Raw genomic sequence first — 18,124 nt, forward strand, 5'->3', positions numbered from 1 at the left:
GTTTATTTCCTTTGTGACAAATACTTGTGCTTTATATTTGTTTGCTACACCTTTATATCAATCGTACTGACAGTTCTTTTAATTTACAGTAAAAATGTTTATCAGGTTATAGTTTATTTAGTTTAATTGAAATTCGTTTTGTACACAATAAAATTGAAATTTATTTAGCACACACTAAAATTGAAATTTATTTATTACACGCTAAAATTGAAATTTATTTAGCATACATTAAAATTGAAATTTATTTAGGACACACTAAAATTGAAATTTATTTAGCATGTACTAAAATTGAAATTTACTTAGCACACACTAAAATTGAAATTTATTTAGCATGCACTAAAATTGAAATTTACTTAGGACACACTAAAATTGAAATTTATTTAGCACACACTAAAATTGAAATTTATTTAGCATGCACTAAAATTAATATTTACTTAACACACACTAAAATTGAAATTTATTTAGCATGCACTGAAATTGAAATTTACTTAGGACACACTTAAATTGAAATTTATTTAGGGCACACTAAAATTGAAATTTACTTAGCACACACTAAAATTGAAATTTATTTAGCATGCACTAAAATTGAAATTTATTTAGGGCACACTAAAATTGAAATTTATTTAGCACACATTAAAATTGAAATTTATTTAGCATGCACTAAAATTGAAATTTATTTAGCATGCACTAAAATTGAAATTTATTTAGGGCACACTAAAATTGAAATTTATTTAGCACACATTAAAATTGAAATTTATTTAGCATGCACTAAAATTGAAATTTACTTAGGACACACTAAAATTGAAATTTATTTACTACACTCTAAAATTGAAATTTATTTAGCACACACTAAAATTGAAATTTATTTACTACGCACTAAAATTGAAATATATTTAGTACACACTCACATTGACATTTTTTAAAATTACATTAGAATTGATATTAGTTCGATGCAGATTATCATTGACATTTTTTTTATTTCCAGTAAAATTGAAATTTATTTAGCACACACTAAAATTGAAATTTATTTAGTACACACAAAAGTTGAAATTTATTTAGCACACACTAAAATTGAAATCTTTTAAAATTACATTAGAATTGAAATTTATTTACTACACACTAAAATTGAAATTTATTTAATACACATTAAAATTGACATTTTTTAAAATTACATTAAAATTGATATTAATTCGATGCAAATTACCATTGAAATCTTTTTTATTCCCAGTAAAATTGAAATTTGTTTTGTGCACACTAAAATTGAAATTTATTTAGTACACACTAAAATTGAAATTTTTAAAAACTACATTAGAATTGAAATTAGTTCCATACAGACTACCATTGAAATTTTGTTTATTTCCATTAAAATTGAAGCTAGTTCAATTCACCCTAAATTGAAAATATCCATTAAAATTAAAATTCATTTTAAAATGAAAGTTCATCTGCCGCATGCTATACGTAGCCACGTGTGTACCCTATACAGACGCGTACACGACTATTAATACGTATTATTCATGTTTCAGGTAATCCGTCGCGTGTGTGGTTCGCAAGGGATTATTTACGAAACAGACGTGATTACTATAGCAAGTATATCGTTTCCAGGAAATATTTTCAGCCGGATCTCGTATTATGTGCCGAGAGTTCTCAGGATGAAATGTACCGATTGCTTTGAGAGTCACAAGGTAATATCTCTTTGAGATGCGATGGCTTTGCTTCGAGTTAGAGAATGACGTAAAGATCGTAGGGAACTATTAAATTTAACTTTGACGTTACGTCATGTTATATTGTGCAATGAATACAATACCTCGAACAGAGTGCTGCAAAGAGTAACGTCGCATAAATTGATATCGATCCGTGATATAAACTGACAGAAAGAATTTAATTAATCTACATTCGACGCAATTAATAAACGTATGGTAACTTTCGGAACCTGTTAATCGAAAGTAAGATTTCATTATTAATTGCAAAGAATGCTAAGAGCTTTTGAAAGTTCAAAGCCGGGTCTCAACGAAACGGTCAGACTCCTTTTCACCATGAAAATATCATATTCCAAGAGTTGGCTGGAAAAAGTAATTTCTCTCGCGAAGCCTTTTTCTCGAATTCAATTTTCTCACCGTTTCAAACCCTTTTCGTGGCAACGGAATTAGATCGACCCTCGAAAAATTACTTTCTGTCGCAAACAACCCGCCTCTTTCTCTGTTTGAACTAGCAGAATTCTAATTTCGTTTACGCTCAATGCCTCCGATGAAGCTGTTGAAACTTGTACCTGAACGCGATGTCGGTTTGCATTCGGTTTTGGTAAACAAATCAAATTACACGTTGATTAAAAGTCTTATTGCTTTTTTAATTATTTCAGTCTTATTAATCTCGTTTTATTTTGAATCCACCTAAAGCAGCGTGTTCAGTAGATCAACTCGTAAAACCACAGCAATTCGTCAGGAGGCAGCAACTATCCGAAACAGCTGTAATACTTCGCGTGAAACTTGAATACACAAGATAATTCGGAACAACTAAACGTAGTTCGATTCACCGCAGCGAGTTCGTCCGTTGAGACTGCGTGTGTCGCGTACACGTCCGGACCACAATTTGTTGAAGGCCGATGGCGCTTGTAATTGAGACATCTGTTAATTACTATGCCTGGCGGTGCTCGCGAATGATCTCAGTTTCGGACATTCGCCTTGATTGACGACGGATCTCATTTCCATGAAGTTATTGCGGAGCGTAGCCGAAAAGGAAAGCACCCTCTCACGGTGTGTAACGTCCGTTCCATGAAAATGGTTTCCGCTTTCCTAGACAAGGGTTCAAATCCCTCGCGTTGGGTTACATTTATTCATGTTGCGAAGTCATTAGGCAAATTTTGGAACGTTTGGAATAGAAATTAATAGTGTGGAGATTAATGAGGGCTGGAGGATAGTGGCATGCGAGATGAGGGATTTGGGGATGTGGAGTGGAAGAATGGGGATGTGGGGAGGTGTAGATTTGGGGATGTGAGGATAGGATGATTTGGAGGTGTTGGGGAGAAGATATGGGGATGTAGGTTTATGGGGAATGCAAGGATTTCGGGAGGTGAAGGTAAGGTCACGGAGGTATTGGAATGTGGGGATGTGAAGATAAGGTGATTTAGAGATAGAGGAATGTGGGGATATGGGGATGTGAAGGTAAGGACGTTTAGAGGTGTTGGGATGTAGGGATATAGGGATGTGAAGGTAAGGACGTTTAGAGGTGTTGGGATGTAGGGATATGGGGATGTGAAGGTAAGGACGTTTAGAGGTATTGGGATGTAGGGATATAGGGATGTGAAGGTAAGGTCATTTAGAGGTATTGGGATGTAGGGATATGGGGATGTGGAGGTAAGGACGTTTAGAGGTGTTGAGATGTGGGGATATGGAGATGTGGAGGTAAGGTCATTTAGAGGTATTGGGATGTAAGGATGTGGGGACGTGAAGGTGAGATTATTTAGAAATATGGGAATATAGGGATATGGGAATGTGGAGGTAAAGTTATTTAGAGATATGGGAAAATAGGGATGTATGGATGTGGAGGTAAGGTCATTTAGAGGTATTGGAATATAGGGATATGGGGATGTGAAGGTAAGGTTATTTAGAGATATGGGAAAATAGGGATGTATGGATGTGGAGGTAAGGTTATTTAGAGGTATTGGGATGTAAGGATGTGGGGATGTGGAGGCAAGATCATTTAGAGGTACTGTCATAAAGGGATATGGGGATGCGGACGTAAGGTCATATAGAGTATTGCAGTGTAGAGATGTGGGGACGTAGAGATATAGGAATGTGAAGATGTGGGTTGTGAGGTTAGGCTGATTTAGAGATACTGAGATATAGGGATAGGGGATGTAAAGATTTGTGATATGACTTTAGGATGATAGAAACATTGGGTTGTATGGATATGGGGATGTAAGAGTATGTAGTATGTAAAGATTTGCGATATGATTTTAGGATGATAGAGACATTGGGATGTATGGATATGGACACATAAGAATATGGAGTATACGAAGATTTAGGCTATGATGTTAGGCTAATAGAGACATTTAGACGTATTGATATGGGGATGTCAGAATATGGAGTATGTGAAGATTTGGGGATACAGGTAAGTTAGAGATATGAATATGTAGGAGTATGGAGATATAGAGATAGAGGAATGTGGACATCTGGGGTATGAGGTTAGGATGATTTAGAGATATGTAGATATAGAGATGTCGGAATGTAATGATTTGAAGGTATAAGGCAACAATTCAGAGACATGGAATGGACACATATGTAGATATGTAGATATGTGCTGATGTGAGGATTTGCAAATGACCAAAGGCAATTCAGGAAAATTAGAATGTAAACATATGACGATGCAAGGATATAGGAACATACGTGTAGAATGTAGTAACATGAGATTATAAAAAAATATAGATATAGTGATGTGACGTAGGCACATAGAAGTACTAGATGTGAACACACGAAGTAGATGTAGTATGTATGATGTAGAGATATGTTAATGGTAGAACGTTGGAACATGAAGATATGGAGATGCGAGTTTGATGTTCAGAAATATGAACATCCACAAATACAACTACCTAAACTTGCATATATAGATCTAGCTATTATAAACACACTAATGGACATTTCACTCACATATTTTATTTTTGACACAGCTTTCTTTTCCAATGAAGCGTGCTAATTAATTGTCTAAATCCAAATTATCCATCTTCCATTAAAAGTAGAGATGAAAATCTGAAGTGATCCGAAGAGACGTAACGGAATGTGAATTGACGCACACGCAGATAGAGATCAGGAATAAACTTGAATCGCAATTTTAAAGAGAACGTCGCTTTCACGAGTGCGCTTGAACACTGCTGGAAGTCCTTGTACACGTCACGTTCCTTGAGCGTACATCTTCCATTTCAGGTGTTTGAAACGCGACCATATCTCTTGGCAATCGAACTGTATACCGGGTCGACGACACCGTGATTCATTGAACGTCAATCTGTATCTTACAATAAGTATCAAGATCGAAGCTTCGAAGTGCAAATTGACACATCAAATGTTGGCCATTCTGTAACCTTTCGGTGCAAATAATACTTGACATTAATTTGATACCTCTGAAACGTGTCCAATTGAAAGATTCGATCAAACAACAATGTAGGTGACATCATTTTTCTGAAGAATAGAGATAAACGAGATGACTTTTAGATTAAGAAATGAATTGAATTTCTTGGAGTAACCGCCATGAATCGCGTTAATAAACACGATCCGCTTATTTAAAATGCAAATTTAATTCTTCGTTTTATCAATCTTTCGATTGAACCGTTCCTTGTATAATTAGTGGATCGAATTCGTGACGTAGACCGACGGTAATCGCCATGGCAATTAAAACGGCGATTATTTATATAGGAGTGTGATTGGAAGCTAAATTAAATAATCGATATAATCGAATCACGTAAATGTACAGGGATTCTCAAATGTATAACTTTCAATTCTGAATGAAAATTTCGCGAAGACACTCGTAATTCCATGCGCTGTAATTCCCCGCGCTGTAATACCATGCGTCGAAATTCCATGCGCTGTAATTCCCTCGCTGTAATACCTTGCGCCGTACTTCTACGCGCTATAATTCCACGCACCGTACTTCTACGCGCTGTAATTCCACGCGTCGTAGTTCTATGCGTTATAATTCTACGCGTTATTAATTCCACGCGTCGAAATTCCATGCGGCGTAATTTCCCGCGCTATAATACAACGCGCCGTACTTCTACGCGCTGTAATTCCACGCACCGTAATTCCACGCGTCGTAGTTCCACGCGTTGTAATACCACGCGTTATTAATTCCACGCGTCGAAAAGCCCCGCGCTGTAATACCATGCGTCGAAATTCCATGCGCTGTAATTCCCTCGCTGTAATACCATGCGCCGTACTTCTACGCGCTATAATTCCACGCGCCGTACTTCTACGCGCTGTAATCCCACGCGTCGTAGTTCGACACGTCATAATTCCACGCATTGTAATTCCACCCGTTATTAATTCCACGCGTCGAAATTCCATGCGCCGTAATTTCCCGCGCTATAATACCACGCGCCGTACTGCTATGCGCTGTAATTCCACGCACCGTAATTCCACGCGTCATAATTCCACGCGTTGTAATACCACGCGTTATTAATTCCACGCGTCGTAATGCCCCGCGCTGTAATTCCATGCGTCGTACTTCTACGCGCTGTAATTCCACGCGCTGTACTTCTACGCGCTGTAATTCCACGCGTCATAGTTAGTATTGATGCGGATGTACTTTCAATAAAAAAGATTAATTTTGACAAAATAACTTTCTTTTCTTTATTTAAAAAGTTCCGTTATTTTTCCGACATACTGTGTACAACGAATCAGTGTGTGAATACGAAACATCTTTTTTATGCAGCTCGATATTCCAGTAAGAATATCTCGATTGAATCGAGTCGATTCGTAAAGAAACGGTGTTTACGACGATGACGTATCGGAAGTACGCAGGACGTGAAAAACGAGCAGGTAAGTAGAAAAGTTGGTAGGTGATCTCGCGAGAAGGTGCGCAAAGATTTATCGAAACGTTAAAAACGCTTTAACGTCCGATAAACTCGAGCGTTAAAAAATGTTGAAAAATGTTTCGCCTCGCGTAGAATTTTTGCCGTTTTTATACCTGGCTCGCTCGTGCCTCTGATAAAAGTGATCAGCATGTTACGTAAACGATTAGACGTTATTAAGAGTAATTCAGCTTACGTAAAGCCGAAGAATGTTAAACGTCGACGATACATCAATCGATTTGCTGATCGTCACAAATTTTACACCGACACTTCAATCGATTTGCTAATGGTCACAAATTTTACCGATGCATCAATCGTTTTGCTAATGCTCACAAATTTTACATCGACAGATTGATTAAACCTGTTTGCAATAATCGAAATTCTTCGGCACCTTCGATTGATCTTAACGAGCCTCTCCAAGTGATTATAATAAGTATCGTGATATAATAATCGTTTAGGTAATAAATATCGAATCGAATCATTGAAACCTGGGAGTGTTCGATAACGCGAGAACGTGCTTTCGGTTCTCTGCAGCATCGCATTGCGTAAGCAACATTTTGTTGAAGATTGTACTGCGATTGGAAATATTCATTATCATCCGACTTTTGTTAATTGCTGGATTTCTGTGGAGGTGGGGGAAGATTTCTAGGAAGATTTAGAAGAGAATGTGGAGAACTCTGGGGCATCACGGAGAAAACCTATGATGGGAATATTTGAAGATGAGCAAAACTTATTGTTGAGTGGGATTTTATGGACGTAGGTAGAAAAGAGGATGTTTAAAGTACTTTGGTAGAATGCATATAGGAGACTTGGAGGATTTAGAGGATTAGGGAAGGATTTAAGAGTGTTTAAGGAACTTTGGAAGAATTTAGGGAAATATCAATGAAAATTTAGACATAATAAAATCGAAGAGCACAACGTAGAAAAATATTGGAACTCTAGAAAATTTACACATGAACCTAACCTAAACCTAACCTGAACATGACCTAAACCTAACCTAGACCTAACCTAGACCTAACCTAGACCTAACCTAGACCTAACCTAGACCTAACCTAGACCTAACATAAACCTAACCGAAACCTACCCCAAACCTAACTTAAACCTAAATTACACCTAACGTAAACCTAACCTAAACTTAACCTAGACGTAACCTAAACCTAACCTAATCCCAACATAAAAATAACCTAAACCTAACCCAACCTAAACTTAGAAATTCTAAGAAGAACAAGAAAAAATCAAGGGATTTCAAAGAGTAACTAGACAGTAAAGAAATTTCACAGAGAACCTAATTAAAACCTATAGAATCACTATCCAAACAAGACCTATAGTCCCCTAGTAAGAATCCGATCACAATACTTCTCCGAGTCCTAGTTAACTCTTCTAATGGAATCAACTGAATCTGAAATGTATTCCGAATTCCATTGTCGGTGAAAGTTCGTAATAAACGACAATTTCAAAGCGATCACAATATTCTGATCAACCACTGTACTCTGCAAATTGAGTTTGCTTTTAGAGTCCCTTAATTCCGCTTCTTTGTAATCGTGTTCCGCTTCCTGAATAAAGTAGAACTTTCCAGAAGGAAGTTCCTTGGTTCTGATTATAGAAAATCAAGGTGGTATTGAAGTTATAATGTATGAAAAGCACGTCGGACAATCGATCGATTCGTCAAGGTGTTAATTTCACGTTTGGCAACGGAGGACAAGTCATTTCGACGTGTTTTATCGACTCCGAGCGTTAACGTCGATAAGCGCCATTATACGCAATAAATTGCTAATAATTTTTGTTTTACGTAACACTGCTGCCCGAAGGGAAAACTCATTGGAGAGTTTGTAAGATTTGTGGGAAATTTATTCTTACGAATGTTCGTTTCGACTTGCATACAAGAATCGTTCATTTTTTTGTGTCGGGAACGTTATAGTCAGCTTACATTTTTTTTAATAATTTTACTTTTTTGAAATATTAATTTAAGTTGTTTAAATTAGTTAAGTTGGTTAAGTTGGTTAAGTTGGTTAAGTTGGTTAAGTTGGTTAAGTTGGTTAAGTTAGTTAAGTTAGTTGAGTTAGTTGAGTTAGTTGAGTTAGTTAAGTTAGTTAAGTTAGTTAAGTTAGTTAAGTTAGTTGAGTTAGTTGAGTTAGTTAAGTTAGTTAAGTTAGTTAAGTTAGTTAAGTTAGTTAAGTTAGTTAAGTTAGTTAAGTTAGTTAAGTTAGTTAAGTTAGTTAAGTTAGTTAAGTTAGTTGAGTTAGTTGAATTAGTCGAGTTAGTCGAGTTAGTCGAGTTAGACGAATTAGTCGAGTTAGTCGAGTTAGTCAAGATAGTCAAGTTAGTCAAGTTAGTCAAGTTAGTCAAGTTAGTCAAGTTAGTCAAGTTAGTCAAGTTAGTCAAGTTAGTCAAGTTATTCAAGTTATTCAAGTTAGTTAAGTTAGTCAAGTTAGTCAAGTTAGTCAAGTTAGTCAAGTTAGTCAAGTTAGTCAAGTTAGTCAAGTTATTCAAGTTAGTTAAGTTAGTCAAGTTAGTCAAGTTAGTCAAGTTAGTTAAGTTAGTTAAGTTAGTTAAGTTAGTTAAGTTAGTTAAGTTGTTTAAGTTGGTTATGTCTTTTGAATTGTTTGTCTAAATTATTTAATTTGTTCAAGATGTTCAAGTTATTTAAGTTATTGAACTTATTTAACTTGTTTAAGTTTGTTGAGCTATTTAACTTGTTGTTTAACTTGTTTCAACTCACTGTCATAAAAAACGAAAAGAATTCGAAAGTCCCGGTAACAAATGTGAAGGGACAATCTTGAGATTATATAATCGAATTGAATAAGGTCGGTAATAAACATTCTAAACGACGTTTGCGATTAATGCAATCTATTTAGGAAGCGGTTGTACGTATCTTGGATGCGTGAGCTGCTTTAAATTACCGGACAACAGATAAAAACTAGAAAATGGATGCATGTGGCGTAACGAAGGAGATCTAGTGCGATTAGAAAAGAAATGGAAAATTCATAGAGACAGATTCTTCTAGGAACGCTATTGTAAGATGCTGTATTGATATAAAAGCGTGCTTCGAATAGCTGATTCTATAAGTGGACTTTTGTGAAATGTTGCAAATAAAATTTTATTTTAAATTTTGGCGAAACTTGAGATAACAAGCTTCAGATATTTCATTTGAAATATTTGTATAAGTGGACTTTTGTAAAATGTTGCAAATAAAATTTTATTTTAAATTTTGGCGAATCTTGAGATAACAAGCTTCAGATATTTCATTTGAAATATTTGTATAAGTGGACTTTTGTAAAATGTTGCAAATAAAATTTTATTTTAAATTTTGGCGAAACTTGATAACAAGCTCAGGTATCAATTAGCAATTAATATATTGTAAGCTCATTATGAAATTTCATTGGCCGAACATATGCACTTGTTAATGGATTTACATATATGTGATATGTGATATGCAATTATTATAAAATTTTCACAGGTGTTATGTGGAATCAGATTGAATAATTGGAGCGTTTTAAATGGTATTATTAATGTGAAATTTACTGTTGTATTTATATTCATGTAATATTAAATTGACAACTTATTAGTAGATGTAAGAATATTTAATTTAGTCAGAAATTTATAAATTGCGAGGTAAATGAATATGTTAATGGATATTCAATTTTTGAAATTTTTATTTGAATTCTGTTTGAGGTTATGTTACAGTAGAATGAAGGTTAGGAATTTTATAAAGAAAGAAATGATTATTAAAATTACCTATTATATTTATATTTATGTAACATTAAATTGAGAACAAACAATATTAAATTTATTAAGAAGTTTATAATTTCTGAGGTAAATCAACGTCATAATGGTTATTCAATTTTTGAAATTTTTATTTGAATTCTATTTGAGGTTACGTTACATTAAAACGAAGATAAGAATTTTATAAATAAAGAATGTGTTTATTAAAATTGACTATTAAATACATATTCGAATTCTGTTTGAAGTTACATAATTCGACACAAAGAAGTGATTAAAATTAATTACCTCTGAAATAGATAGACAACGAAAATATTTTCTTAAGAAGACCCGTTCCGTTCCTTGATCGTGTCCTTAATATCCGTAAAATTACTATAATCATGGTCGTAACACAAAGGAGGCAAGTAGGTATCGTCTAAATTTCAAGCACACAAAGATGTTTCTCCCCATAAAGTTCAATAATAAATTCCAAATTATACATCGTTTAAACAATTAATTTATGAGATCCACCATTTTAGAGATACGATTTTGACACATTTTCTAAGGTTCATTAACGATTCGAGTCACGTATCGTCCAATCGAAATTCACCGTGACGTACGAATAATAAATAATAATTTCCATGGAATACTCCCGCGTTCGGGTTGGACATTGTTTTAGCTATGATTATGTGGCTTGAAATTAGAGGAGGATGGTCGGCGATAAACGAACGTGAACGGGGTATTCAAGGATGGCTAATTAATCATGAAATTAGTAATTGGCGAATGGACGAAACGTGTTGCCATCGTATGGTTATTCATACACACACGCTGGTGTAATTAACTCCGACTACTTCGATGCTTTCGAAGAAATTTGTTATCAATGTGATAGTTGATAGATTGCTGACTTCAACTTCTTTCTTTTGCTTCAAAATAAACATGGTGTTTATGATATTAATGTGGTGAAGTTGCGGTTGGGAAATGTGGAAGAAAATTTAAGACTTGAGCTGGGTACTTGATTTCGAGGTACTTGATCACAAATTGTGAGGAATTTGACATAAGCTAGAATTTTTGTGGAGTAGTTTGAAAGGTTTGGGGATTTGGGGAAGGTGGGAATTGGGGGATGTGGGAATATGGGGGTTTTGGGAATTGGAGAATGTGGGAATTGGGGGATGTGGGAATTGGGGGATGTGGGAATTGGGGGATGTGGGAATTGGGGGTATGGGAATTGGAGAATGTGGGAATTGGGGAATGTGGGAATCGGGGAATGTGAGAATCGGGGAATGTGGGAATTAGGGAATGTGGGAATTGGGGAATGTGGGAATTGGGGAATGTGGAAATTGGGGAATGTGGGAATTGGGGAATGTGGGAATTGCAGGATGTTGGAATTGGGAAATGTGGGAATTGGGGGTATGGGAATTGGAGAATGTGGGAATTGGGGAATGTGGTAATTGGGGAATGTGGGAATTGGGGAATGTGGGAATTGGGGAATGTGGGAATTGGAGAATGTGGGAATTGGGAAATATGGGAATTGGCAAATGTGGGAATTGGCGAATGTGGGAATTGGGGAATGTGGAATTGTACAATATGGGAATTGAACAATATAGGAATTGGACACTGTAGAAATTAGGGAATGTGGGAATTTTCTCACCCTAAAAATTCCCAAACCAAAATCCAGCACTTCAATCCAAAAAATTGAACATCTACAAATATTTCGCTGCCTGTCAACGCTAGAAGTCTACAAGTCATAAAACAAATGATTCTTGAAACGTTAAGATTCTCGCAGATATAGGCGTGTTCAGACAGTTATTTCCTGTGTGGTAAATAAATGAAACTGGTACGATTTTCCCATCGTTCTCTTTGTGCCCAGTGTCTTCTCGCCACGCCTCGAGGTACTTTGAATTATTCATACAGGCAGAAAAAGATGTTTCAATGAAGCACACATCGAGCGCATTTTTGAAATATTTAAACACTATATTTAAACCGTGATCGTTAACAAAATGTTTCAGTTCCCGATGGAAAATTTCTGTACACATTTTTTACTCTCATCTTCGCTTGCAAATGTGTTAAGTAATGAAAAAGATAACGCTACTCTACACTTTGAGATAAGGAAACTAAAAATCGTGCAGTTAATATTATACTAAAGGTCATCAATTTTGTTAGTTAGAAGTCATCTAAAGATCAACGGTTCGCTAGAATTCAGTGTTAATTCAGATATTATTTTATACACAGTTCACGCGAAATACTCGAGGAGATTTACTCGTTAATTGCAGAAAATATCTTCCTTCCTTACATGTCACGTTTCAAACTTCAGCCTGACACTTTAGATATCTCGCGGAACATGGCGTCTGAATAATCCGTATTTTGGGGAAACTTTAGAAGTTTGGATTTCCTGAGGGTACAAACTACCAAGTCTTCAAACGATATAGACTTCTTGATATTATACAAGAGACGTTTTAACCGATCTTATACTGTTTTAATCGCGAAATTTCATCTTATCTATTTCTCGTTGTGTACATATACACGTTTGTATTTTGTCGTACCACATATTTAGATCAACTGTGACCGTGATATCTTTGATAAAGATCGAATTCAAACAAACTTGATATTGCTTTAAAAAAGACTCAATCCTGAAAACAAACAAATTTTATACTGTTATTATGTGTCAAGTATATTTGATCATAGTCAGAAACTATTGAGTTGAGAAGCTTGATATTGATTTGAAAAAGACAATCCTAAAAACAAACAAATTTTATATTGTTCTTATGTAGCAAGTATACTTGATCATGGTCAAAAACTATTGGGTTCTGAAACTTGAAAACTATTTTAAAAAATTCAATTCTGAAAACAAATAAATTTTACGCTGTTATTATGTAGTAAGTATAGTTGATTATAGTCAGAAACTATTGGGTTAAGAAACTTGATATTGGTTTGAGAAAAGATTCAATATTGAAAACAAACAAATTTTGTACTGTTATTATACATATAGCAAGTATACTTGATTATGATCAGTATTGGGTTCAGAAACTTGACACCTATTGAAAATAATTCAATCTTGATAACAAAGAAATCTGACACCTTCCAGAAACTTGACACCTATTGAAAGTAATTCAATCTTGATAGCAAAGAAACTTGACACCTTCCAGAAACTTGACACCTGTTGAAAGTAATCCAATCTTGATAACAAAGAAACTTGACACCTTTCAGAAACTTGACACTTATTGAAAATAATTCAATCTTGATACCAAAGAAATCTGATACCTTTCAGAAACTTGACACCTATTGAAAATAATTCAATCTTGATAACAAAGAAACTTGACACCTTTCAGAACCTCGACACCTGTTGAAAGTAATTCAATCTTGATAACAAAGAAACTTGACACCTTCCAAAAATTTGACACCTGTTGAAAGTAATTCAATCTTGGTAACAGAGAAATTTGACACTTTCCTGAAACTTGATACCTTGTGAAAAAAAATTCAATCTTGATAATAAAGAAATGTTATACGTCATGAATGATGCAACCACCGATGTTCAATTTCAAGACCAAATTATTCAAAACAGAAGATTGAATGCTACAGGAAAAGTTCAGCACACAACAAGTATATCTCGGTAGATTTATTCAAATCGATCAGCATTCAAAGTTCCCAAAAAGCTACCAAAACAAAGAACATCATCATGGAAGTGACCCAGTTTACAAGTCTCGAAACCCGGGGGTCCAAGTTATCGCGCGATTCGTAATCCGCCTCACGTAGGTCCGTGAAGAAAACCACGATTTCCGCAAAAAGCCTTTCGCCTTGGTCATCGTCGTGGGAAGATAAACGACGCTTAATCGACAACCAATCAGACAGGGGGAGTGTTTGGTTGTCAGACCAATGAGCAGCGAGTCGTTATCAAGCGCCAGACTCATATAACTGATCGCGAGTCCTGTTCAGCTTGCAGAGGGTCTAAACCGAGCGCACTCGATTTTTCTCCGCTACATTGTCGTTGTTTTTACCGTCGTAATCGATTGGACGCGTTGCGGGTGTGCGAGCAGGCAGCGAACCGTCAGCGGAAGGCCGCGTGGTCTGCGAGAAACGAGATCGGTGTTCGCAAGCGGCGTATCAGTCGGTCGTCCGATCGTCGAGCGATTCGGCCGTATCCGCAGCGAGCGACGGCCGACGTTGCTCGCTTTCGTTGAAAGTTCACCGGTCGGTGAAGAACCGAGGTTCGTCGACGTTCGACCCCCGGGCCAATCGAGTGACCCGTTCCTCTTCCAGGAAACAACATGCCAGATGGACTTTTCATCGTTCTGGCGATCGCCGCCTTGACCGATGCCGCCTCCATCGGACATGCCAACTTCAAGGCCACGGACTGCGATAGGTGAGTGAAAGGGAAACCGGACGGCGAAGGTGCTCGACGTCGATTACCGTTCCTTCCTGAGACGCCATCCGCGGTTGCAATTACTTTAATTAACTTTTGCTCGCTTCTTTTTTCTACTGCTCGCGGAAATTCTACTTTTCGGGAATTTGCTCAGGTCTGACAATTTGGTCAGGACTGGCAATTTGGTCAGCTGGCGAATTTTTGTTAGGTTCGGATATTTAGGACAGAGAATTAGAGAGAGAGGAATTTTGTGGAGTTCAAAGGTAGAGCTACCTTGGATGACAAAAAGTGGAGAAGTGTTTTAGGTATTTGCACTCATTTGCTCGTTTTTGTTTCGTGACATCACTACGAGAATTCTTAAATACAAAATTTGGTTGAGTTTACAAATACCTTGTGATATAAGATTGACAGATTCCTCAGAATTGCAAATTAATATCCACAAATTGAAGAACTTCTTTTGTAGTTTAGTTTGTATTCTTTCAATTGTTTTCATCTCGTGACATCACTACGAGAATTCTTAGACACAGAATTTGGTCCAGTTTGCAAATGTAGCTTATAATATAAGACCGACAGGTTCAGAATTGCAAATTAATATCCGCAAATTGTAGAACTCCTTTTGCAATTTAGGTATTTGTACTCTTTCGATTGTTTTTATTTTGTGACATGTAAGAATTTGGTCGAGTTTGCAAATACATTTTGACAACATTGTGATGTTCCTCAGACTTGCAAATTAATATCCACAAATTGAAGAACTTCTTTTGTAGTTTAGTTTGTATTCTTTCAATTGTTTTCATCTCGTGACATCACTACGAGAATTCTTAGATACAGAATTTGATCAAGCTTGCAAATATAGGAGGATATGTAAATAACTGAGCAGTAGTTTGTAGATTGAGTCAGGTACTTGAAAGTATCTCTAAAGAAACATGATTTCTATGAACAGTGTGCTGATCGTGTAACGATGTACATTTTAATTTTTATGTACTTTATGTGGGATTTTTATGTACATTTCAAGTGTGATTTTTAAGTACATTTTAAGTGCAGTTATAGTTAAATGTTTGGTACTCGAAAGTTGACGTTTAAGTACGCCTGCAAACTGTGACTCTCAGAAGCTGTGAGAATTTCAGTGTTTTTGTCGACACTTCGGTGTTTTAACAAATTTTTGAAAGGTTAATTGGTTTCATGGATTAAAATAGGTCATTCTATGTTTTGTATCGAATCTTCAAAAGTATCTCGTAATAAGGTTTCGCAATATAGGCAGAGAACTCAGAAATTATGTTTCGAGACACAGTTGCATAATGAATGTGGTTTGAAACTGGTTTCTAATTCGTCGGTAACAAAAGATTTCCTAAACATTCTTAATTTTTATTTGCTCTTAGATCAAATGTATTCAGTGGTTTTTATAGACAGATTTATATAACGTTTCCTTGTTTGACAATTTTTAAAAATGTATTAGAATTAACAACAGTGCTGAGTAGCTTTTACGTTGAATATTTATATTGAATTTATATTGAATTGGGTTACATTGAATATTTATAAAATTTGCAACTTCCATTTCTATATTTTCTTGCCTCCACATTTTCAAGCAAGTGAATTTTGCTTATTGCCTTTATTTCTGTCCTCAAATAATTATCTTGTTTCACTGATTAGTAGTCACAGTCGTTATCTGAAAAATGTTCTACTTCCTTTTCCTGATCGTGTTATTCACGTGTATTATGTTGCTGTTCAACTACTGCAATTAAGTTTTACTGTGACGTATGAAGGTATTAAATAATCCAAGTTCCTTTAAGGACATTAGTATAAGAATAAGTCTTTTTGAATATCCTATGACGAGTATAATTAACAAAATTCTATTCATTCTTTTCTTTTGACTATTTATTGTTACGTAAATTTGTATCCTTTCAAGCACCGTTCAATGCAAATACCAAAAATTAACGTTAGTTTTTTGTAGAAGCGTTATGCAAGACGTCGAACAATTACAAATTTCGTCATAACTGACTAATCAACTGCAATTATTCGTACGAATACATATTTTCATGAAATATTCTCTCTGTTAAGCTCATTACAAGCATAATTTTCATTATCGTATATACGGTTTGCATATTTCGAATATGTTACATGTAATTTAAAATTTGCATGCATTTTACATATTTCGTTTTATGAATGCATAAGCATTGCTGTGTGTTAATTGACATTAATTAGGCCTCGGTCGAAAAGTTAAGATAAGCTTTAATTTATTGTAAAATTAATTTTAAATTTTACTCTATTTATATTGCCATGATACATTTCATTACAATTAATATGGCAAGTCATATACATTTTTTATTTTATATTAAGGTTATTTAAGGTTTGTTAAGATTATACGATTCATTAAGGTTATAGAACTCATTTTAAATTTCCCTCTTGTTATATTGCCATGAAGCTCATATTTCCTTAGAATTAATATAAGAAGTTGATCAGATAATTTTTTTATTCTACATTAAGATTATTTACGATTTGTTATGATTATAAAATTCATTTTAAATTTACCTCTCGTTATATCGCCGTGATACTCATATTGTCTTAAAATTGTATTGCAAGTTAGTAATATAACTCTTTTATTTTACATTAAGATTATTTAACATTTGTTAAAGTTATAAAATTCATTTTAAATTTCCCTCTCGTTATATCGCCGTTATACATTTTCTTCAAAAGAATATAGCAAGTCATTATTTTGTTATTTCGCATTAAGATTATTCAAGATTTGTGAACATTATAAAATTCATTTTAAATTTCCCTCTCGTTATATCGCCATGATACACATTTCCTTAGACTTAATATAGCAAGTTAGTCATATAACTATTTTATATTACATTAAGGTTATTTAAGATTTATTAACATTATAAAATTCATTTAAAATTTCTCTCTCATTATATCGCCATAATACATTTCCTTAAAATTAACGCATTAAGTTGTTCAAATAATTTTTTTATTTTATATTAAGATTATTTAAGATCCTTAAAATGACCTGAGACATCTGTACGATTAATTAGCGTTATTTGAATCGATGAAAATTACAGTGGTTATAATCCTCAAATGTTATTTAAACAAAAGTGGAAACTTGCCAGTCGAATCACGGGTCGATTAATCGTTTCGTGTCATTGGAAGTGATACGCGGGCACATTGAAGAAAACGCAGAACGAGTCAACACAATGGCGAGCACGGTGATAATACTCAAGAGCCGATTTAACGCTATATGTTTTTACAGCGGCTTATTCTGTCGACTGTTTCTATTTTAACGAGTGGCATTTTCCTTTCTCCTCACTTGACAAAATTGTCTGCTCGATACGCACGCGTACGTCTTCCACTTTTATTTTCACTCGCACGAATCTTCTGAATTGGAGAAATCGGCGTATGCGATGTACAGGAGTTTATCATGCAATTCTGATGACTCCTACAACCAATTAAATATTTTAATAACATTGTTTTACGTTTAATAATGTTTGAATGATGTTTTACATTTAATAATATGTGAA

The 18,124-nt window shown here is 34.9% G+C and overlaps 1 protein-coding gene across 2 annotated transcripts in view; it reads left to right on the forward strand.

Moving 5' to 3' along the window:
* The first annotated feature begins 14,181 nt into the window (after window positions 1–14,181).
* The window catches only part of LOC100878150 (trehalase), a 48,289-nt gene continuing 44,346 nt past the window's right edge, over window positions 14,182–18,124 (forward strand). For both annotated transcript variants that reach the window (XM_076535187.1, XM_012290375.2), the window contains exon 1: window positions 14,182–14,612. In XM_076535187.1, the coding sequence (XP_076391302.1) occupies window positions 14,518–14,612 (95 nt within the window). In that variant the 5' untranslated portion in view covers window positions 14,182–14,517. The remainder of the gene's footprint in view (window positions 14,613–18,124) is intronic.

The sequence above is a fragment of the Megachile rotundata genome, chromosome 8 (assembly GCF_050947335.1).
Source record: "Megachile rotundata isolate GNS110a chromosome 8, iyMegRotu1, whole genome shotgun sequence".
Lineage (NCBI taxonomy): Eukaryota > Metazoa > Arthropoda > Insecta > Hymenoptera > Megachilidae > Megachile > Megachile rotundata.